This window comes from Syngnathus scovelli, chromosome 1, assembly GCF_024217435.2.
Source record: "Syngnathus scovelli strain Florida chromosome 1, RoL_Ssco_1.2, whole genome shotgun sequence".
Classification (NCBI taxonomy): domain Eukaryota; kingdom Metazoa; phylum Chordata; class Actinopteri; order Syngnathiformes; family Syngnathidae; genus Syngnathus; species Syngnathus scovelli.
In genome coordinates, this window is record NC_090847.1 from 26947872 (window position 1) to 26971287 (window position 23416).

At 43.5% G+C, this 23416-nt stretch overlaps 1 protein-coding gene across 2 annotated transcripts; it reads left to right on the forward strand.

Annotated features, from left to right (window-relative positions):
• Nucleotides 1-20: 20 nt before the first annotated feature.
• plcb3 (phospholipase C, beta 3 (phosphatidylinositol-specific)) lies at nucleotides 21-23066 on the forward strand. 2 transcript variants are annotated; one of them, XM_049757772.2, is made up of 36 exons: nucleotides 21-58; nucleotides 567-671; nucleotides 2906-3507; nucleotides 8089-8175; nucleotides 14284-14352; nucleotides 15015-15152; nucleotides 15256-15335; nucleotides 15398-15451; nucleotides 15525-15609; nucleotides 16034-16134; nucleotides 16219-16385; nucleotides 16838-16990; nucleotides 17060-17217; nucleotides 17308-17390; nucleotides 17710-17794; nucleotides 17912-18059; nucleotides 18134-18217; nucleotides 18288-18364; nucleotides 18429-18525; nucleotides 18605-18689; nucleotides 18863-18987; nucleotides 19057-19211; nucleotides 19286-19450; nucleotides 19524-19623; nucleotides 19692-19796; nucleotides 19865-19959; nucleotides 20035-20158; nucleotides 20284-20325; nucleotides 20425-20534; nucleotides 20991-21100; nucleotides 21168-21327; nucleotides 21394-21470; nucleotides 21550-21639; nucleotides 21708-21765; nucleotides 21837-21923; nucleotides 21983-23066. In XM_049757772.2, exons 3-36 carry the CDS (start codon nucleotides 3409-3411, stop codon nucleotides 22259-22261), a joined length of 3732 nt encoding a protein of 1243 aa, XP_049613729.1. In that variant the 5' UTR covers nucleotides 21-58; nucleotides 567-671; nucleotides 2906-3408; the 3' UTR covers nucleotides 22262-23066. The 2 variants fall into 2 exon arrangements, with proteins under 2 accessions (XP_049613729.1, XP_049613736.1); XM_049757779.1 differs by lacking the exons at nucleotides 21-58; nucleotides 567-671; nucleotides 2906-3507 and adding an exon at nucleotides 7910-7935 and having other exon boundaries at nucleotides 8067-8175.
• The last annotated feature ends 350 nt before the right edge of the window (nucleotides 23067-23416 follow it).

Consider the following 23416-nt stretch of genomic DNA (forward strand, 5'->3'; position numbering starts at 1 on the left):
TTCCTTGTGATGCATAAAAACCGAGTTCTGTTTTCAACCCAAGTGTCAAGGCGAGTTGGTAGGTCTGCATAATCTAACAAGAGACAATAGCTAAAAAAAAAAAAAATTAAGGTAATCTGCAAATCGAATCAATGCAATTGGATTTCAATTTAAATCCCAAAAGCTTCTTCAATTCTAAATTGGAGGTGTTATTAACAAATAGGAAGACCGAACACCTCAAATTTCGAAAAGCTTTTTGGGTTCAAATATTACACACAGCTCGAGTGGTAAGAAGACAGAAAGACGTCTATTATTCATTGGTTATGTCTGAAATTTACGGTTGGGTGAACACAAACGTGTACTTACTTTGGGGGACGAAAATGCAACATGCACGCTATTTTTAAACAACCACATCTGCCGCAGTCATCTCAGTCGTCGAATTAAAATTGTCCACATGTACATTTATAAAGTCAAAGAATAACCCAGCAGATGTCTCTACGATTCCTCTTTTAAAAAAAAAAAAAACATTTTGCAGATGTGATTAATCAGTTGAATTCTTTAAAGATGTTTGTTCTTTATGGTTTTAGTTCCACTTATCTGTCCTGAAAGCTTAGCCATGGTGGTAGACTCCCCCTCCCTCCCACGAGAGGGCGCTGTCGGACAATGGCGCCCTTAGTTAAAACTTTTTAAAGGTGAGCAATGATGGTTCATCGTTTTCTAATTTACTACTGCATACTTCCCCTGCCGTCTGCATTGTATCGGATATTAATTTACAGAATTAAGTCTTTCTGTTTGACTTCTAGACAAAAAAGAATATCTGCTGTACACTGACCCAATTTATGAATTTTTCTCTGATATGATGCGCTGTTTGTTTTTTTGGCTTGATTTTCGAACTCAAACTTGATGTATGGCACAATCTGAACCTCGTCACCCGCGTGCTTAGTGCATTATTAGTAAAGGCCGCTAGATGGCAGTGTATGCTCAATTATTGGCGGTTGTCGCTCTCAAAAGCTTGTGCGTGGATGAGTTTATGCGTGTGGGAAGTGCAAGGACTGAATATGTCTGTGTCTCCACACAATGTGTCTTTGTGGCTTCTCCTTGGCTTCGTTGATAGGAAAAATCCGCCTGTCGCTGGACTCCAAGGCATAAATAGAAGTGGGTGAAGGTCTCTCGGACTCATAGTTCAATTATAACATAACACAACCTCTCATTTTGCTTTTTTCGGCCAACACTTGACCATTCTATATTTTGGGTTACTTTTAATTGGTATGAAAAAAAGCTGTGCTATTTTTGTCGCATTTAACACAACAAACGTATGCAATTTAATTGATATACCTTCGTTTGTGTGTGTGTGTGTGTGTGTTTCATTAGCAGTGAGCTGATTGAGTGGGAGAGAGAGGTAAAAAAAAAGAAAGAATAGAATTAGAGAAACAGAGAGTGGGCTGAACCAGTCTATTGAGAGCACAGGTGCTCGCTCTTCAACACAAAATAATTGTGTGTGTTTGTGTGTGACACAGCGACACAATATCCCCGTTTATGCATGTGGCCCTTTGCTGCTGAGGGAATGCAAATGTCTTGGCTGATGTTAGGTTTTACCATGTGTTATATGTTTGTGATAAATCCAGTCTTCCTCGCCGGGTGAAAGAAAAAGTAAGTCAGCGGGCTCCGGCATAGCAGACATTCCTGTCGGATGTAGTTGGGGAGTCAGAGAAGGAGTGATGGCGGCCAAAAAATAATAAATCTGCTCTGTGAGTGTTTTATGTGAGGTCCATATTGTAGTGCAGCATTTAGACATTACATAAACTGAGGAGTGGAGAAAGAACTACCTGCTTGGCTCACATGCAGGTTACATGTTTGCCTAACAGCAACACCTACAGCATTTAAAGGCCATGTGACGTGCACATTCACTGCTGACGAGGCGCTCTAAAGCGGCCAAAACACCCCACCCGGTCCACATTCTGCCTCTCAAGACATACTTTCACCCAAATTTCACCCACTTCCGTCTTTCGCCGTGTGGAGTTTCACCAATCCCCAAATTGAATCTTTTTTTTTTTCATAATTAAAAAATGTACATTATAATTTGTCGAGATTGGCATTACATTGATAGTTGGAAGCCAAGTGAAAAATATTGCCTGTATTTTATATTTTGATTCTTTAAAAAATTTATTTAAGCCAAGTATAGAAAGACTTTTTATTTGTTTACACCCAGAAGTCTTATTTCTCGTAAAGACTGAGCCAGAAGTCAAACACAAATAATTTTGAAAAAAATCTAAATAATTATAGTACGTCAAAACGTTGTCTTTTTTTTCTTCTTCACACAAACAAACTTTATCCTTAAATGTCACTGTTAAAAATTTCCAACTACGTGGCAAAACAGTGTCATTGTGTACGGTAAACTGGTTATTTACAGTTATTTTTAAAGCAAGTAATCTGTGTTTTGGCACTTTTCCCCCAACAGAAGCAAATCTCTGCATTTAATGGCATCTATTGGGAATGAGCCCCCCATGTCAAAGTTGATCTCTCAAACTTTTTTTATGTAATGTTATATACTTGTACATAACATTACAGATAGTTGATTGTTTATGGCAAGCTGCTGCTCAACAGATGTATGCTGTCTTGTGGGCTATCCGGGTTCGGAATGTACATTTTGTTCCGCGCGGACTCCTCAGCAAGCCTCATTAAAGACTTTAATGACACCGTGTAAAAAAAAAAAAAAAAAAAAAATGAAACAAGCTCCATTTGCCTCCTTGCTCGTATCAAAAGGAAAGCACATGCCTTCATGCACCGAGTGACACTTGAGGAGCCACATGGAGGATACCAAAGACTCCTCCTTTTTTTACTTCAACCAACTCTCTCCACTTGAGTCAGACGTTCTTCCTCTGTCTCTCTTCTGCCTTCCATTTTTTTTTTTTTTTTTTTTGTCCAGCCCCACAGAAAACATGCTGGGAGGAGAAGAACAGGAGGAGGAGAGGAGGAGGAGGCAGGAGAGAGAGGGAGGAAGCTGAGAAAGTTGAAGGGTTCGAGTAGATGGGAGGACGGAAGGAAAGGATCTCTCCGTGGGCTCAAGTGCGCGATTAAAGGATCCTGCGCGAATAAACAAAAAGCGGGTCAAGCCGCCCCCCCCAGCAATCAAGTTTGATACCCGCGTGCGCGCGCGCTGCCGCGTGGCGTGGACGCGCCCCGGAGCGGATTGTGTCGTCCGTCAACCGTTCGACTCCCACTCGTCATGTTATTCCTCTCAAGTCTCTTGGAGTGCCTGTGACGAGAGCCTCGAGAGCCCAACTGCTCCGAAGCGTGCCCCGGAAGAGAGAAGTCCCTGACTCAAGGCGGAAGAAACCAACGTCGAGATCCGCGGTTCGTCCCTCGCGAGGAGCCCCCGCTCGACTTCGCCGGGGTTAAGGCGTTGGCACCCGGGCAGAGTCCCTCGCCATGGCCGGGGCCAAGCCGGGAGTCCACGCGCTGCAGCTCAAACCCGTGTCCGTCCACGAGGATCTCAAGAAGGGCGGTAAATTCATCAAATGGGACGAGGTGAGAAGAAGGGGGGTGGCAACCCAGATCTTACGACTTTTTTTTGGACATAAAAGTTGAGCGAGCATTCATTTGTGTGCATTCTTAGTGTAATTAAGACACGTCGGGGCGAATTTATGGCGTGACAAGCCCACCGATCATGTGCAGGTGTGCGCAAAATCTTCAACACAGGAAGCAACTCGTATGTCAATGAAAATCACTGCCAGAAAGTTCCTCTGCAATTGTCACCAGGCACGGAGCAGTTCTTGAATGTGTGTTGAGCTCCGTTCTTGTCAAGCCGGTTCTCCTCGGGCTCGTATCCACCCCCACCCTTCCTCATCAGCTACTTTTATCCCCCCCCCCAATATGGAGGGCTCCACCTGCATAGCCACATTACCTTCACATAATTTTATCTCCACGCAATGACGTAGGACTGGATTACGTCATAGTTCGAGGTGTTCGTTCCTCTTTTTGTAGCAATATAGGAAAAAAGTGAGCATTATTATCGACGTAAAATTTGTGACACAGCTTTGTTGTTTGGCAACTTGTGGTCATCGAGGTCATTCTGCTGCCAGGCTTCTCCATGGAGCACTAAAAAAGGTGTATGAGGCGGTTAATGATTAACCGGGCAGCTGACTGATGGACTCAAACTAGGCCGCCTGGTCATACGAGAATGCACGAACGAAAAAAATTGTTGATTTTAGTCGTGATTGTTTGTCATTGGTCGTACTAGCAAGCAGGTGAGCAAGAACGTAGGCTGCTGATGTTTCTTTGGATACACATGGAGCAAAAAAAAATTTGAAACTCTTGCTCCGGTAACGGGCAAAGTTCGCCAAGACGGCGTTTGCGATTAACAAGAAGGTTCGAGACCTTTGTGCGATACTTGTAGCCGCAAGCAGAAAGCAGCTACACAAACCTTCATTATGTCAAGATGGCATGTGATTTGTTTGACAGAGTTGACTTGCAGCGCACAGGCCGAGCACGTGTAGCTTAGCGTGTTGTGTGGATGAGTCCATTTTGGATGCTAAAGAAGCGTCTTGTAACCGTGTCCGTTTGATTTCGGATGGGAATTCCCAGGAACTGCTGGCGATTAAGTGTGCTAAAAGTCAGAAACACCCTTTTCACGGCTTTTAAAAAAATTAACGATCCAGTTTGGAGAACTGCGACATCGGCGTTGAAAGAAATTTCCCGCAAAAACATTACCATGAAGACTTTCGGGACCTTTGGAACTTGTGTTGGGCAATTCTCCAAAATAACTCAAATATTTTAGGACCTCAATGACAAGAGACCCGGAGCAAACAAAAATATTCCCATTGGCATGGAAGTAAATCGTTTTTTTTTTTTTTGTTAGTTCATCGGAAAAATAAATCTTTTAACACTTGTTTGTCGGGAAACCTCATCTTTTTTTACAACTGAATAGAAATAGCAAAAATCCGCATAATTTAAGGAACAGTATAGGACAAATGGTGTGTATTTTTTAGAAATACAAATACTGTAATACTTGTGACATTTCAAATTTCATTCAACGCAATGTGAAAAAATATCATACACAGATGCTAATTACTCCTGAACGCTTTTTGATTTTAGTATCGTTGGCTGGTATCGGCACCTTCTACGCGTCAAGGTATCTGTCGATACCTCGGATCAGCTCTCGTCTCGTTTGTTTACATGAAAATCCAATTTATGCCCTCAGGCCTTCCTGCTCTCCAGTATCTCGTCACACTATTGCCCCTTGGCATTCTTCATCACGTTTTTTTTTTTGCTTTCTTTCTATTTGCCAACCTTTCATTCCTTCGCTCATATTTTCTTATCGCTTCCGCTTTGCTTCTTCTTGGAAATGTCGCGCAACGAGGTTGCTGTCTGCTTCCTTAATGGCTTTGGGCATTCTAGTGCTTTGGAAATCAAATGACACACACACACAATTGTGCAGGAGTTGGGAGGTGTCGGCATGCATTTTTGTTTTTTTGCGTGTATGTTTAGTAGGTGTGCACGCTTCACGTCCAACAACTTCCTGCTGCAGCTTGTCGGAAAATTGCAAGCAGGAACTGAAGCATTTTATTTTTTAATTAAGATGAACCCCATTTCGAATTCATTTCCTCCCAAAAGTCCAATTGAATCTTTTTAAATGATAGAGCCTGAAGATTCAAAGTGTCGCCTTTTACCACTCGCTGAATTTGTGAGTTTATCGGAACTCGAGCGCCTTCGTTTTTATTGCCTCTAGCCGTCCACGTTTGAACCTTTTGCTGCACTTCCATCTTATTTCTTCTTTTCACCCATCTCGCTTAGCCGCAAAAGACGACCGCTCGGAAAGCGGGACTGATTCACGCTCGTTCGACAGCTCGCCGTGTTCTGACACCACGCTGACAAACACTGTGACGGAGGGGTGAGAAACGAGTCACGGACGGATGGCTTGAAGGATGGACGGAGGGGTGAAAGGTCAACCGCAGCCACATGCTAAGTGTGTGATGACGCCGGGATGTCTCAACTTTTCCGGCGAAAAAATAAAGCAGCCGGCGACAAGTTACGGTCACTACATAACAAACTTCAAAAATCGTTCTTCACGGTTCATGTGAACATCTCCGCTTATGTCAATTTCAAATGCCCGCGGTTTCAATATTTTAAAATACTCGTTGTAGTCCATAAAAACCCAAATATTACGGCCATGCTTCTAATAATTTCAGAGGTTAACGATTATTAAAATCTGCCACACTTATTTAAAGAAGTGATTGTGGCACTCACCGCCGATTCTTCTCCGGTGATTTAATAGGAATTTAATGCTAGCAGCAGGTAATGGCGGGCGGAACGATCCAAATATTGATATCAAGTCAGTATCGCTCTCGGGGAGCTAATGTCGGGTGGAACGATTCAATATCGAGTCCCGATCGATACCGAGACGAGATTGATACCGTAGTTTCTCTTTGATTTATACTCTGGATTCTTTTTTAACTACAAAGAATAATTTAATTGTTTACATTTTTTTTTTAACCGAAAAAGAAAAAGGCTTAAATGCTCAATTTTTTTTTTACTGGATTCCCACAACACATATTGCAATTGTAATTTTTTTTTCTAAATCCAAAAAGTTTTATATTTGTTGTGATCTAATCATCTTGAAGAACTTTTTAACCAGAAATAAAAAGTCTAAGGAATAAAAAAAAAAAATCTGATTAATACCAGTAACAGTTTTCTGTATTAGTGAATATTCAAGAATGAATACTCGTACCTGTTTGTGACCGAACAAAAATAGTATCAAGCGTCTCTGGAGGAGAGGCTAAGTGGTGATCATTAGCCGATGGCCGTTCATCATTACGGTCAGATAATGAGCGAGCGTGTCAGAAGGTCACGGCCGGAGACGTGAGCGAAGCAATCAATTAGGTCGAGGAAAATACAACAAATGATTGACACGGAAGTATGCACAGTGATACGTCCCTTGTGATTTTCACAGTGTGCTAATGAGCGACTTGGTCCAAGTATAGAACCGTCGCCCACTTATGTCAGCCTGGCAGGTAAACACGGCCAGTCGGGACAACTTTTTTTGTTGTTATTGTCGAGCGGCTTTTTTGTAACTGAATTGCTTGCGCCTCGTTGGTGTCTTTGCTTGAAAGCAAAAAGCGAGATGCGCGGTCAGTCGGTCACATGAGCTGATCGACGGCATTCCTCTGACTGTTTGTGTCGGAGAGTTCTTTCGACGCCGGCCCACGTGCGAGGGATGAGAGCGAGTGAATCTGGCAACTAGACTGACACAAGGTCGCGGCCTTGAGTGGAGTCACTGCGTGAATTTAGGTTGGAAGATTTGTCAAATGAAATCGGTCCCACGTTGTAAGATTGGAAACGGGTCCGACTGTCAACGTCGATTTTAGGTTCATTGGACTGCATTTGCTACACGGAAGAAGGAAGTAGTTCGAGTTCTGGTATGACGAAAACACGCCTTTGAATGATTGGACTCGGATAAGAATGAGAATACAGGAAGTAATTTGACAGTTACGTTTTTTTTTTAATTGTTTTTTTTTATATTAATCACTGGGACACTTTCAATAAAAAGTAAAACAAAATTCAAAAACAAATTTGCTGGGCCTCAAGAGCAGAACTGTGTCTGGTCTCTCCAACAGCTTTTCAGATTACAGTTTTTTGACATTTATCGAACTTCTCAGATTGCTTTTGAGAGAACTAGGCAAATCTCTGATTTCAATCTGATCGCCTTATCTGTTTCATGCTAACATGCTAACAGGAAACTGTGTTGCGCTAAAATTAGCGCACAGAGTACCTTTTTTTTTTTTCAAACTTAGCTCTGTGACTCTTAGCTGGTTGAGTTGTGATGTAATATTGGCTAATCAGGTTGTGTTCGTAGCAGTGGAATTATTTTCTACCGGGTTGCCGGGCAGATCTTTGGCAGTGATGTCAGCTCGTCTGCTACTGCAGTGAACAACGTCAGAGTCGCCGAATGTCCCTCCGGTGAGATTGCAGGCTGTAATTAAAGCCTGGCTAGCTGGGGTGTGTAATGGTCACGTAATGGTCACGTAATGGTCATATTAATGACTTCCTGTGCCATCATTATGAGCTCATCACTATGTTTGTCACTCCAGTGACTCTCTGTCCCCTTCCCAGGAGCCCAGCAGCAGTCCCCCCACCCTGGTGACCCTGAAAGTCGACCCAGATGGATTCTTCCTCTACTGGACGGGAGGCGCCAACATGGTGAGCGGCAGAACAACACGCAAGCTAGCACGGATGTGACCCTGATGTTCAACGACTTGTTTCCTCCTCGCTGCGCTCGTCATTCGTTTTAGTCCATCATCTCGCTTTGGTCCTTCCTGCCCACCAACTGCTTCTAAGCCATTACGGCAGCCATATTAGATTGGGCATTTAGCGGACGTAATTAGCCGATAGCTAACTGCAATGTGATAGCAGGATGTGGGCTGGGGGGAAAAAAAAAAGCAGCTTAGTTTGTGGTGCCGTCACGAATCCTTTGGACTTTTCTTCTAAAATCCAATCGTTCCTCATCGTTAAGAAATATGACAGCTGCACTTCATTCACGATAATAACGCGTTTGTGTCTTTAACATTACGCCTTTTGAGATAATAGGCCGTTCGTCGCCCGAGGCGTCACCGTGACACTATTCGGCAAAGATTTATTTAAAGATACAAACGAGGGTGTTAGCGAGAGTTTAGTGTCAGGAGAGGCAAAGTTGGGACAACTTCCCTGGAAATGCAAGGCCACACAAACTATTTTGCCACCACTTCCTGCTTGTTGTCATCACAAACCGCACGGCCCGCTAGCCACATGCCCTTTTGAAATACTGCACTTATTTCAGAAACGTTCAGCTCTTTCATTTGTCTTGGTGGCCCCCCCGAGGAGAACCTTCGGGCACAGCGTGGAAGCGAGAAAAGAGGACGCAGCTACACAGATATTTGACTTTTTCTTATTAACGAGAACATTTGGATGACTGGGATATTTCGGATGGGATCCCATTTCTCGGAATAGCGGCACTTAAAATATTGCAGCTCCGCCGCGGCCTCGTCAATGTGGCTGTTGTGATTTGCTTCAGATACGTTTTTGCATAAGTTTAAGGACGCCGGCGGGTTTACTTTGTAATCACGGATGAGTTTCAATGAACTCCCATTGAGCTTTCATTTAGAAGGTGAAAAGTTAGTTACTGAGAGGCAATACTTTTTTTTTTTTAAATCAAGTCAAGCTTGACTTGACTTTTTTTAAATCCGTGAAATCTTTACGAGGAGCCGAGCCATGTGCAAAAGAAGTCAAAGAAGTTAATCGAGTTTATTCACACTGTGATGCGTTAAAAATCTATTCCAAAGGTTTCCACGAAAATGTTTTGGTGGTTGGACTCGAAAGGATTCTGTAATATTTATTCTGCCATGATTTGAACGTTCTCTTGTCCATCCGACTTCCTTCACTTCCTCATCTTTTCTCTGCCTTGCCTTCCTTCTTCCTTTTTAAACATTCACTGTCTAAACGTCTTTAACGTGAGCCACAGTTGGAGAAACTCGCTGGTGATTTATGTCCTACCTGATCTGTTAGCTTTGAGGGTGCTTCCAATTCATAATATTTAAAAGGAACGACAGCTGGATTCACATCACGTGTTGTACAGGCCGGCCGTAGCAATTTTGTCACATGCTAAACCTTTTTTTTTAATTTATGCTCTTGGTTAAGATGCAATGTGTCTGACTATGTTGTTGCATTTAAAAAAAAAAAAGCCACCAGAAAATCATTTTTTTTGTTTTAAAAGATGCCATGACTTCGAATCGAATCGAATCATTCCACCTTGAACTATTTGCGATACATATCGTATTGTCTTTTATTGGCGAGATCTTAAACTGCACATTTACAGGACTGACAAGTTTATTCAAAGTATGTAAAACGATCAAGTCATTGCATCATAACCGATCAATCCAATCGTAATCCCTCCGAGTCGCACCCAATCAAATCGTTCCACTTTCAAATGGACAGTCCTTGAATCCTTTTCCAAAACCGCCTCAGATGAGCTCCCCCTTTACATCGTTTTCTCTCTCCACAGTTCCTTGAAACAACACGTCTAATTTTGCTCTTTTTTTTTTTTTCCCGCGGGCGTGGGAAAGTGAGCAGGAAGTAGCAAAGACAGACTTTAGGATGGGTGGGGGTGAATTTTTTTAGCCGCTCTCGTGTTGCAAGTTTCTTCTGATTGTTCTTCCACCCACAAAGTATAATGGACATGTCAGTAGCACCTTAGGGGCCACCCCAGGGACGTAATTGCCTCACCACACACCATTTAGCCTGTAATGGAGCCAAATTGATTCTTCACACTCAAATGGCAAACAAACAGACGCGTATACGCTATTACCTGCATTGCGAGGACGCTAAAACGATTTAACAAAAAGTTCTAGTGCAAAATAAAGTGGCTAATTAACATAAAATAACAAATTGTCCAAAATTCTTGTCATGGTATTGCCATTAGCCAAGTTTTTTTTTTTTTTTTTTTAAATTACATTCTCCTCACATTGAGATGGTAATGTTCAAACATCTCTTAATTTTTAACTAAAGTAAAACTGCAGCAGCAATTCTGAAATGGCCGTCCAATTATAGTGATCCCTCGCTACTTTTTGTTTCGTTTATCGCGGATTTTTTTTCCAAATTAAAAAAAAAACATTTTAAAGTCAAAATAAAACTTCTAAATTAAGGAAACATGTGTCTAACCTTTCGGACAATGTAGTATTGCTCCAAATATTTGTTTAGATTACTTTAGAAGTCCGTTTTCGCGTGTTAGCATGATCGCGAATTAGCATCTTTCCGCTAACTCGTTAGCCTGCCCAATACTTCTTGTTGGTGACCGTACTTCGCGGATTTCACTTATCGAGGATAGTTTTTGGAACCAATTATCCGCGATAAACGAGGGATTACCGTAGTTCTTTGAATGGCTGTGTTTATTATAGCAAACCAAAAAGATTGCGCGTAATATAAGCCAGATGGATGCTTTCAGGAACAATTGTTGGCAAGTACAAATAGCTCGACTTTAACATACAAAGGGTTTGGACACACAGACACACACACACGCACGGCAAGGGGTTATTAGGGAAGTTGAGTGTGTCATTTGATAACGTGACAACTTCCTCCCCTCTTCCGCATGGTCACATTTGCTTTTATCTGCGGCTGCACGTGGAGTAGCAGTGTGGTGCGAGCAGTTGATTCCAAAGAAAAACAGAAATCATTAGCCGACCGAATTGCCATCGGCGCTTGCGCAGTGTGTAGCTGCTTGCTCCGTTTGTCCTCAGTAAAGTGCAGTTATCGAATTTTTGTTTTGAATTGAATAATCGAGTTTAGTAATCAAGATTCCGATGTCACTCAAAAATAATTTCAGAGCTGATTTATAATTCGCTCTGAGTAGTGATCCCCTCGCTACTTTGCGTTTCGTTTATCGCGGCTTCACTACATCGCGGATTTTTTTTTTCAAAATTAAACATTTAAAAGTCAAAATAAAACCTCTAAATTGAGGAAACATGTGTCTAACCTTTAGGACAATGTAGTATTGCTCCAAATGTTGGTTTACAATCCTTTAGAAGTCCGTTTTCACGTGTTAGCACGATCGCGAATTAGCATCTTTCCGCTTAGCCTGTCCAGTACTTCTTGTTGGTGACCGTACATCGCGGATTTCACTTATCGCGGGTGGTTTTTGGAACCAATTATCTGTGATAAACGAGGGATTACTGTATTCCGGTCTTAATGTTTCCGTAATTTGCTACGACGTTGAGCTCGAGACGAGCCCTCGTGGAAATTCTTGGTGCCCGCCAATGCTATTAGCAGCTAACGAGTTCTTAATTTAAGCGTCTTATGCAGTCTTTGAAAGAGAGCCTGGCAATCTGTCAAACACTACAAGTACAAACTCGTTTTGTACTCGCAATGTTTTGTCTGAAAGGCGTGGTGGCTGGGCGAACGTGTCTCCTTACAAATTTAACGTGTTCCTCATTTGGGATTTTTCGTTTAGTTTCTGTTTCGGTTTAACCATTACTTTTCATATTCAGTTCATTTGTTTTTAGAGCAAGTTTGTCAGGTTTTTTTTATATTTAGTTTTGGTTTAGTTTTTAGAGCAGGTTTTTATTTTTTTTAGCTTTTACCGCATAGTTGGGTCTCACTTTTCTTCCCTTTCTGCCAAGTTGTGAACTTAAGACGGACTTTCATGTTTGGAGTTGTTGCCCAAGAAGTCAGTCAAAGAACTGACTACTACTTTCAAGTGCTTTTATTTTGAAAAAAACAAATCTTGTCGTTTATCTTCCATCTACTCTGGGTGACATGCCGTAAAAGGACGACATGACCTGAATGACTGTTACTGTTTCAAAAGAACCCAAAGGTTTGAAATTGACAAAGAAAAACGATAGTTCATTTGAACGACTTTCATAAACAAAGTTGATTCAGCTCATAATACATATTTCTTGAATAAACAAAAGTTTAGTTTGAGTCATCTCGCTCGTATCCACAGCTGTGATAAGGTTCACGAGCGCCGCCAGTTGTTTTTCAAGCGTGTGAGCTCGTCTCTGCTCGCCTTGCTCCGTTCCCGCCCGCATTTTATTGCTTTTGAATAGGACAGCTTTGTTTATATGTAAGCCAGTGTGTGTGTGTAGATGTGACTTTTTATAGTGCTGTCTCTTGCTTTTGCTGATGTTAACTAAAACTAGCATTGTGATTTTATTTTTCCCTCCATTTGTTTTTTTCACTGAACGTTGTTGGCGACGTGAACTTAATCCTGCCTCTTTCTTTATTGCTGATTGTTACTTATTAGCAAGAGGGGAACAATTAAACGGCTTGTTAAAGGTCGCGGGTCGCTATGGGGCAAAAGGCGGGGGAGATTTCCAACCCGCCGCCACCGCGCGACATTTGAACCCGTCGCCGTCAGTCACCCTCAGGCATATTTGGAGCGTTGACTTTCAACAAAAAAGGCCCGTGCGGGCGCGGCGCAGGAAAGGAGTGGCGCTCTTTGATTGTTTTCTTGGCCTTTAATTTTCCAGTGCGCAGATGATGAATGTAGGACAGTGTAACAAAAAAACAAAAAAAAAAAGTGTACAACAGGCTCAACAAAGTGCAGTGACTAAATATAGCCTGACCTCTACTGGCGCCTGATTGATCGACATTTGTTTTAATCTCACCTAGCAAAGATGGCCAAGCCTCCTTGGATAAGTTTGCCGTGGAAGGACTTCTATTTGTCCCGCTCATTGGGCGCCACGATCAGAGTCCAAAGCAATAAACGGCGTGGGCTGAGTGGGAGCTTGGCACGGATAAATGGAGTTGTACAGCTGCGACGGGCAGGCCAGCTGAGCACAAGGCCCGAATATGTCAGGAATGCACTCGCAGAAATGGCCGACCCGCTCGGCAAGCGCGCCCCCCGCCAGCGCTTTGGACGAACAGCAACGTGCACAAAAATCATGCTTTTTTTTTTTTTTTTTTTTATCACACGCTGACACATGGTACGTTTTCAGAGCTACTCAGCCCCCACCACACACACACACCATCTTGCTCAACCAGTCAGGATGTTTCACAAGTTTGAGCCTGCATGTCGGCGATTAGCAGCGTGTGCGTATTTTGAAGGGCAAGCCACCAAATGTTAACTGTCAAAACGCACACACATAGTTGTCGTCTCACTTCTTGCCCCGTCTCCAAGGAGTCGCCATGGCGATGGCAGAATGAAACCGCAGCCTGTGGGAGAGGAGCAAGTTTTTCAATGATTGCCTGTGTGCGCGTCCTACAGACCCAGAAGCGCTTTATTCCCCTCGGGACTCAAATAATTCTCCACAGGCCAACGGGAGTCCAACTCAATTTGTGATCCCTGTTGAAACCATCTCCAAAAAAAAAAAAAAGAGGAATCTAAAAATCAAAGTTTCTTTCTGGACAGGAACTACAACTGCAACACAAGAGAAATCGAGCAATGAGGCCTTTCACAAACACACAGCGGCAGACACAAATCGAAAAACAGGAAGTGTGACATAAACTGATTTTTTTTTAATTCTTGAAAGATCTGATAAAAGTAAGAGTTAGCAAACCTAGAAACGGAAACGCTAGCCATAGCGGCGCTTCATATTTACGATTCTCTCTTCCATGTTTTGAACTTTGATCCATCGCTGCTGCTTTGTCTCTTCTTCTGGACCACACCAGATTATGAACAGCTGTCACCTGTTGTTGCTTTAAGCTTTGTTTAATCTTCGCTCCCCTCCATATTTTGCTCTTTTATAAACAGTCCTGCAGTGGTTTCCTTGAAAGAGCAACTTGCACTGGTTTCTTGCTCAAAAAAATCCTGAAAATGCATCTTTTTTTATTTTATTTTAGGAGGTGGAGATACTGGACATCAGCAGCATCAGGGACACCAGAACAGGAAAATACGCTAAGCAACCAAAGGTCGGCTTTTGCATGTGTGTGTGTGTGTGTGTGTGTGATGCTGTCACCTCCTGCTGACAAATTTGTGCCACTCAAGTGTGACTGCCACCCAAATGTGTAGGATTGCGCCATGTGCGCTTTGCTCGCTGATGTTGAGAAAGGTGACGAAGCTCTAATGAGCCTCGGCACAGATGGACCAGGAAATGACACAACCGGTGGTGGAGACCTTGTGTGGTTTACACATCCAATTTAGTCACCAACTGTTGTTTATGTGAAGAAGAGATTTGGTGGAAATTTAGTTTAAATTAGGTGTTAAAAGTAGGAATGTTCGATATCACTTTTTCGGACTGATACCACTACGACTAGTAGGTTCTTGAGTAATCATCGAACCTGATACCAAGCATCGAGTTTGATACTAAAATTAACCAAAAAAATAAGATCATTTTTCCAAAAAGACATTTATGTCCCAGTAAATCATTTTTCTTAAAATAAATTTTAAAAAAAATCATGAAATTGACAACTTTTTATTATTATTCTAACGTCTGATATTGGTATCGACTAAAATCGTGAGTACCGATACCGTGAAATAAATCTGCGCCGAAAGCCATACCTGGTCTCGGTTCTCGCTCGTCCCTTATTAGAAAAATTTGGTCACAACATCGTCAAGGTCACGTTTTCTTCAGGACCCCAAGGTACGAGAATTGCTGGGCTTCGGCAAAGGCGACAACGTGGAAGGGAAGCTGGTCACCGTCGTCCACGGCCACGACCTGGTCAACATCTCCTTCTTCAACTTCCAGGCTATGCAGGAAGACAAGGCCAAGGTAGCCACGGCAACCCAGCGGTCGCTCCTCTTCCTCTCCACCCTTCCATCTGTCCTCATTCCATCCTTCCTTTCTCAACAATGCGTTGGCATTTGTTCCACAGATTTGGACGGACGAGCTGTTCACTTTGGCCACAAACATACTTTCCCAGAACTCGTCACGGAACACGTTCCTCTTCAAAGCGTAAGAGCGCACGTGTGACGTTTACCGAGCAGGACTTGGATTAACAGGTTTTTGTTTGTCAGGTACACCAAATTAAAGCTGCAGGTGAATCAGGAAGGCAAGATCCCAATTAAGAAGTGAGCCACACACTTAATTGGCGGCCATTTTTGAAACGAAACGGAGGCTCAACACGGTTTCTCTATCTTGCAGTTTCCACAAAATGTTTTTGGACAAAAGGCGAGTGGATACGGCGCTGGAGCAATGCGGGCTTTTCAACAACAAGAGTGACGCAAAAGTGAGTGACTCGATCGCGTCGTAGATCTTCAACGGGCGTTTCCGAGTAAACACTCCGCTTTGTTCTTATGCTTAAAAAAATTGTCGTTTCATGGAAAGTGACAACAGTTTTTCCTTGTGAAGTAAAAAAGAAAGTTTCTTTGAATTGCTTGTGTCCCCAAATATTCTCACAGGCATTTGAAGCTACGCTACGGCTTGTGCTTTCTCGCTCAAACTGTGTTTCTTTTGTCTCGACGGGACAGCCTTATCTTCTCCAAAGATCAGTATGAAGTCACAAGACTCGAAGCGCAAGCAAGCCTACTTGTAAAATCGCCACTGTCAGCATTTCTCCATTCGGTCTTGTCCTTTGGCTTTTTATTCCGGGGCCTTTTATCAGCGTTTCTCGGATTCTCTTTTTTATAATTTATTTATTTCTATCTCAACAGTTAGATGGATTAAAGCCAGATGAGTTCACATGGGAGGCCTTTCAGAAGTTTCTCAACACTCTGTGCCCACGGTCTGAGATTCAAGGCATTTTTATGGAAAGGCAAGCCATACTTATTTAGAATGCTTACTTGGGAGTCGTTCTTTTGTTTTTTGGGGTTTCACCTGCTTGTCTTTGCTCCTTCAGTGGCTCCAAAGGGAAGCCTTTCATTTATCTGGACCAGCTGACGGAGTTCATCAACCGCCGGCAGCGCGACTCGCGCCTCAACGAGGTTCTCTACCCGCCTCTGAAAATAGAGCAGGTCCGACAAATCATGGAGAAATACGAAACTAACATCAGCCAGCTGGAGAGAGGTCAGTAAAATATGAGCAATTAAAAAATAATAATAAAATCAAAACTAACAGTGTTTTTTCCTGTAATAATTGTACTAAGTTCATTTTGTTTTTCCTTATTTAATCACTTCACAGTGAAGTGGTTTTTCCTGTGTTGCCCGGCATTGAGATTTATTATTTATTATTATTATTATTTATTATTACGATGACGGACAAAACAATTTGCAGTCAAACTCGATTAATAAATTTTGTGTTTAACAGATTGGGAAGAAATATGTTCCTTTTCGTAGTATGTTACTTGTGTGTACGTGTTTGTTTCTGAATATTCGTCATTTGAAGGATTAGCGATGCTAATTTCCTGTTAGCATGTCAATGGGATTTTACATTGACTTTAGCGTTAATAATAAGAATTGACCAAGAGAATCCAAAATGGAAATCATTTGAACAAATTGCCCCCCCCCCCCCACCTACAGACCGGATCCAGATCAGTTTGCAGGCCTTCACCAGTTATCTCGGAGGGGAGGAGAACAGCATCGTTCCGCCGGAGAGGCTGGACGTCATCGACGACATGCATCAACCACTGTCGCACTACTTCATCAACTCCTCGCATAACACGTACCTCACAGGTAGCGCCAGTTGACGGCGACCATTTTGCGTCCGAGTTTCACCCATTGTTTTTTCTCGTACGTCTCCAGTGGGTCAGCTGACCGGTTTGTCCTCGGTGGAGATGTACAGGCAGGTTCTGCTCACCGGCTGTCGCTGCATCGAATTGGACTGCTGGAAGGGTCGACCGCCCGACGAGGAACCGTACATCACCCACGGCTTCACCATGACCACTGAAATACCTTTCAAGGTGTGTCACATGACCTTTCGTACACCGAAGAACTGCGGGGTTACATTCCGGCATTGTTTGGACATGTGCCGTGCGTCTTTCTGGTTGCAGGAGGTCATTGAAGCCATCGCAGAGAGCGCTTTCAAGACCTCGCCGTACCCCCTCATCCTGTCCTTTGAAAATCACGTTGATTCGTAAGCGCCGACATAGCGAAGGAAATATCGGCAGTATAGAAAAAGCGTAGGCCAGATGAAATTTTTTGTCAAAGTAAAACTAAGATGATTCCATCTGGTGTATTCAAAGCAACATTAAAACGTTGTCTTAGCTTAATGCTAACAAACAATGCAAAACACCATAGAGGGGCTAACAAATAGCATTGGTGTTCAAGTGGTTTAACACAAATAGTGGAGCAACACATGTAGACAGAGGAAGTTCACCGTATAAAATACAATAATACCGTTTTAAAGATGGCTTAGCCGGTATAAAAATCATTTTTCGTTTTTTGTTTGTCAGGGCCAAGCAGCAAGCCAAGATGGCGGAGTATTGTCGGACCATATTTGGCGACGCCTTGCTCATTGACCCACTGGAAAAATATCCAGTAAGACTGATGATCTCCATTCTTCATGGCAAACCTCAGGAAGCCTCCCCTTTCTGATCTTTAGCAATAAAGCCGTGGGTCGGAAGTTTGACTTTTCTTTCTCGCTTTTGACGACAGCTGGTACCAGGTCAGCTGCTGCCCTCGCCGCAAGAGATGATGGGCAAGATTCTCATCAAAAACAAGAAAAAGCACCCGCACCACCGGCCCTCCAGGGGTGGCAGTATTCTACGACGCGAGCTGGAAGAGCCGTCTTCTCCGCACAACGGTATGGAGCGGGACAAGGAAATAATCTACCTAAACATGCTGAGGCTTTATTGGGAAATATGTGTCTGCCGGAAGGCGAGGGAAGCCAGATCCTGTCCCACGAGGAAGAGAAGCTTGCCGAGAGACTGATCGCAGACTTGGATCCTCGCAAGTCCATCGGTTAGGTCCAAGAGCCGCAATGTTTTGAATCATCGATGCCATGTCAGGTTATTTATTTTCACATTCTCAGGAGGCGAGGGAGAGAGCGAGGAGGACGAGGAAGAAGATGAACCCTTGACCGAGCTGAAAAAACCTAACTCGGATGAGGTATGAACCTCGAGACTTTGGAACTTTGGATTTGAAGGTCGATTGACGGATTTGTCCGTTTTAGGGTACGGCCAGCAGTGAGGTCAACGCCACAGAGGAGATGTCCACGCTCGTCAACTACATCGAACCAGTCAAATTCAAGAGCTTTGAACTGGCCACCAGTAAGCAACCACGTGGCTTCCGACGACGTCTGGTGAAATTTTGTGAGCTCATACTCGCAATACTTTCTTTTGACGCCAGAGAGGAGGAAGTTCTTTGAAATGTCATCATTTGTGGAGACCAAAGGCATGGACACCCTGAAGAGCTTGCCCATTGACTTTGTTGAGTATCCTTTGAGGATTGAATCCAGTTCAGACCGTGGAGTCACATGGGGCAGGGAAACCTGGTCCTCCTACGCGGGTGCGGATCGGTATAGATCAGCGAAGGGTCCTTAGAACCTTTCATTTGGTGACGTAACCCATTCTCAGGTGTAGTTCCCCTTTAACAGCACGACTCCAGATACAACAAGAACCAGCTGAGCCGGATTTATCCAAAGGGAACACGGGTAGACAGCTCCAACTACATGCCACAGGTCTTCTGGAACGTGGGCTGCCAGATGGTGGCGCTGAACTTCCAGACCCTCGGTGAGCTCCCGACTCGAGGACTGGAAGCAACTCAAGCCCTCGTCTTCTAAATCTCTCTCTTTCTCGTAGATCTTCCCATGCAGCTCAACATGGGCGTGTTTGAGTACAACGGCCACAGCGGCTACCTGCTGAAGCCCGAGTTCATGAGGAGGACGGACAAGCACTTTGACCCTTTCACGGAGAACATCGTGGATGGAATCGTTGCCAACACCGTCAAAGTGAAGGTCAGGGCAAACGGCGTGGAGACATTAGCCAAGTTTCCCGGTGTACTTAAAGGCAACTTTTGTTCCCCTGTCAGGTGATCTCAGGCCAGTTCCTGAGCCTGAGCGACAAAAAGGTCGGCGTGTACGTGGAAGTGGACATATACGGACTTCCGACAGATACCAAAAAGAAACGCACGAAAACCTCCAACGGAAACTCGCTGGATCCTATTTGGGAGGACGACGCGTTTGTCTTTCATAAGGTGAACCGTTCTTTCCTTCCGTCCGTCAGTCCGTCTTGTGCTCGACTCTCCAAACTAAAATTTCACTCCCCAGGTGGTCCTCCCAACGCTGGCCTCGCTGAGGTTCGCCGTATTTGAGGAGAACGGCAAGTTCATCGGACATCGTATTCTACCCGTGTCGGCCATTAGACCAGGTCAGTGTGTGGGGGAGGGGCGGGGACGGTGGTCCGGGGACTGAGTACTCACGCGTCCCCCATTTTAGGTTACCACTACATCAACCTCAAGAACGAGTTGAACCAGCCCCTCCTGCTGGCCTCTCTGTTGGTCTACACCGAAGCTCAGGACTACATTCCCAACGAACACCAGGGTGAGTGGAAAAATTGCACGTCAAATCGCAATTGACTTTTTTATTCATTCGGGTTTTCATTTCTTCAGAGTACGCTGAGGCCCTGACTAATCCCATCAAACACGTCAGCCAGCTGGACAAAAGGGAGACCCAACTGGCCGTGCTCCTCGAGGAGAACTATGAGGTGCGAGGACCTTCGCCCGGCGCATTCTTTGAGTTCCAGTAACTTCCGCTCACAAGTCGGTTGGCCCCCGTTTAGCGTTGCTCTAACCAGCCCAAAGATGGCGAGGCCAAGAGGGAGTGCGAGGTCCTGCCAGGGTCCGTCTCGTCGCCCTTCCCGGCTCCTCACCGACCCGACGAATGTCCCGACATCATAACGCCGGGTAACAAAGTTTGACCTTCTCTACACCTCGCTTTTTTTTTTTTTTTTTTTTTTGCACGATGTGCTTCCCCATCCTCCATTTTGCACACGTTTGCCTCCCTCATTTCTTTGTGCTTGTTTGCGTAGTGCAAAGCCTAAAGGAAGACCTCATCGCTGCTGTTCTGGCAGGTAACCGATGCCATTCCCGCCACCCTCGCCGCTTCTCTCATCGGTTGCACCCTCCCGTTCCATAAGTGCCCGTGATTCACTTTTTGTCGCATCTCTCAGACGCTGATCCGCAGTCGATAGAGGAGCTGAAGGAGCACAAACACTACGTGAAGCTCGTGAAGAAGCAAAGCAAAGACCTCAAAGAGATGAGAAAGAAACACCTGAAGAAGGTACAGACATGAATCTTAAATTTAAAGTTTTTTTTTTTAATTAAAAACATATTTTCTGAAAAATATTTTTATTTTATATCATATTTATTTTATTATTTATATATTTATATATTATATGAGAATTGTATTTACAAATGTTTTTTTTGTCATATTATATTTATATTGTATTTAAAAAAAAACTTAATGAATCTTAAATTTAAAGTATATTCTTTTTAAATCAAGAATATTTTGTTAAAAATTTAATAATTTATTTTATATCATTATATTATTTATTTTATATTATTGTATTTATATATTATATTAAAATTGTATTTACAAATGTTTTTTTGTCATACATTTATATCGTATTTAAAAAAATCAAATTGGCATAATTGTTGAAAGATGACCTGAAAGTAGTTCATGATAGATGAGATGTAAAAAAATAAAAAATAAAATGGCTGTGTGTGTGTGTGTTAGGTGTGGAATCTTAGTAAGGAGCAAAAGTCTCGGACTAGCCAACTGGAGTGTGATCTGCAAAGGAGGCGGAGTCAGATGGAGAAACACCTGAAACGCAGCCTCAAAAAGAAGTAAGGATCATCAACACGGCCTACAAGGGCAGGCCATGACGCCCCCTTTCTTTTCTTTCCCCTCCAGCGAGCCCCAAGAGCCGGTGCAGCGAGAACTCTCGGCCCTGGATCAGGAACACGAGAAAAACACGGTGCAGCTCAGGGAATGGCAGATGCAGGAACTACTGAGGCTTCGGCAGCAGCTGCACTTGCTGGAGCAGGAGAAGCAGCAAGCGTACCTGCTGGAGGTGCGGGACCATCCTGTAAAAGTTCTTCTCCGCTGCGTATTGCTTACACGCTTGTATCGTTTTCAGTCCTTCCAGAAGTTGAAGGAAACGGCGCACGAATGCCAAGCATCTCAGCTCAAGAAGCTCCGGGAGATTTGCGAGAGGTGAGTGCGGCGGAATCCCCTTTGCTTTTTTTTCTTTTTTTTTTTGGGGCCACCATCATTTTGATTGTTCTGCCCGCAGGGAGAAGAAAGACCTTCAAAAAATGCTGGACAGGAAGCGTCAGAACAGCATCAGCGAAGCAAAGAGCCACGACAAAGACAAGGCCGAGATGTAATTGCGTCTTCGACTTTGAAACGATGGGCTCAGTTTTCCTCAAATGCTTTTTCTTCTTCTGCCAGAGAACTGAATGACATCAACAGGAAACACATTCAAGACTCGGTCAACTTAATACGCAAGGTAAACAAACATTTTACGTGTACACAAAGACGCACACACCCATTCCCGGCCGTGTTTTCCTTTCACCACAGCTGGAGGAGGCTCAGAACAGAAGGCTGGAGAAGTTGAAGCTGAAGCAACGAGAGATCCTGCAGCACATCGACGAGGAGCTGCCGACGGTGAGCCACCAACAAATCAAAGATCGGTCGGTGGTTGAGCCTCTTTTGTTTTTGTGCAGATTCAGGCTGAGCTGAGCCTAACCCTGAAGGACGAGTTCCTCCACCTCCACGAGGAAATCTACCAGCACCTGCAGCTGGAGCTCCAAAACAAAGGTCTGCACAGCAACGCCCTGTTCTCGCCCGTGTCCAACAACAGCAGCCCGGCCTCGGGCCCGCCCTCCAACTGTTCCACGCCCAGCATCCCGTCCACGCCTGAACGCAGCAAGGACAGCAAGAGCTTTGACTATATCATGCCCTCTTTGGCCGCATCCCCGTCGTCGACGCCCTCCCATGTCTAAGGTGGAGACGTCCTTCAGTTGAACTTATTCTTTGTACAAATGGATTCCAATGGGGGCTGTAATGATTCTAATGTGGGATGGTAGTAAGATAATGTCCTAATTATATTCCTTTTTTTTTTACTTTGTTCTTCTAGAGCGTTATTATTTTTTACTGTTTGTCAGATGACATATCAAAATCATGAATAGCAAAAAGATTTTACAACTTGCTAGACTATTGCTTGATTTTCATGGTAAGTAGTGATTAAGATTCGCCATTTTGTTTGTTTTGTTCACTTTTCAAAGCCTTGTTGTGGTACTGTTTGGTAGAAAGCCCCGACGCGGAGTTATTTTGTAGCTGTAATGATAGTATCCGGCCAGCAGGGGGTGCTATTGACCGTTTTTCCCCCCACTTTGCACTGTGCAGTCATCTCTGAAGAAGTCCCCTTTCCAAAAGACACACTACCATTCTTCTTTATTATCAAATTGTGTTGCACAAATATAACGGTACTTTAATTTATCTGTGTTTATTTTATCTGTAAATTTACCGTCCTTCCCGTTTGGTGTTTCCTCTAAAATGTTTGGAATGAGGGGGTTGATCAATGGCACTCGTAAATGTTCCCTGTGCATATTTTTATGTTTTATGTGGATTTTACTACTGACTACAGGTGCTTGAGCGAGACGTCAGGAGGGTTGACATTTTATTTTTTTGGGTGTGCTCTCTCCTGACACTCTTTAGAGCACTGGCTGCCTGTCTGTTTGAATGTTTCCCCTCACAAACACGTCCTTTGTCAACTCTTACCTTTTATTTAAATGGCATTTTAACAAAGTCTTTAGTGTCCGTGGGTGTTTTTTGTCAGCTCTCTGACCTTCAGTTTAAATACCAAGTGACTGAAATACACTTATCCCTCGTATATCGCGGATAATTGGTTCCAAAAACCACCCGCGATAAGTGAAATCCGCGAAATACGGTCACCAACAAGAAGTACTAGGCAGGCTAACGAGTTAGCGGAAAGATGCTAATTCGCGATCGTGCTAACACGCGAAAACGGACTTCTAAAGGAATGTAAACGAACATTTGGAGCAATACTACATTGTCCTAAAGGTTAGACACATGTTTCCTCGATTCAGAAATTTTATTTTGACTTTTAAATGTTTTTTTAATTTGGAAAAAAAAAT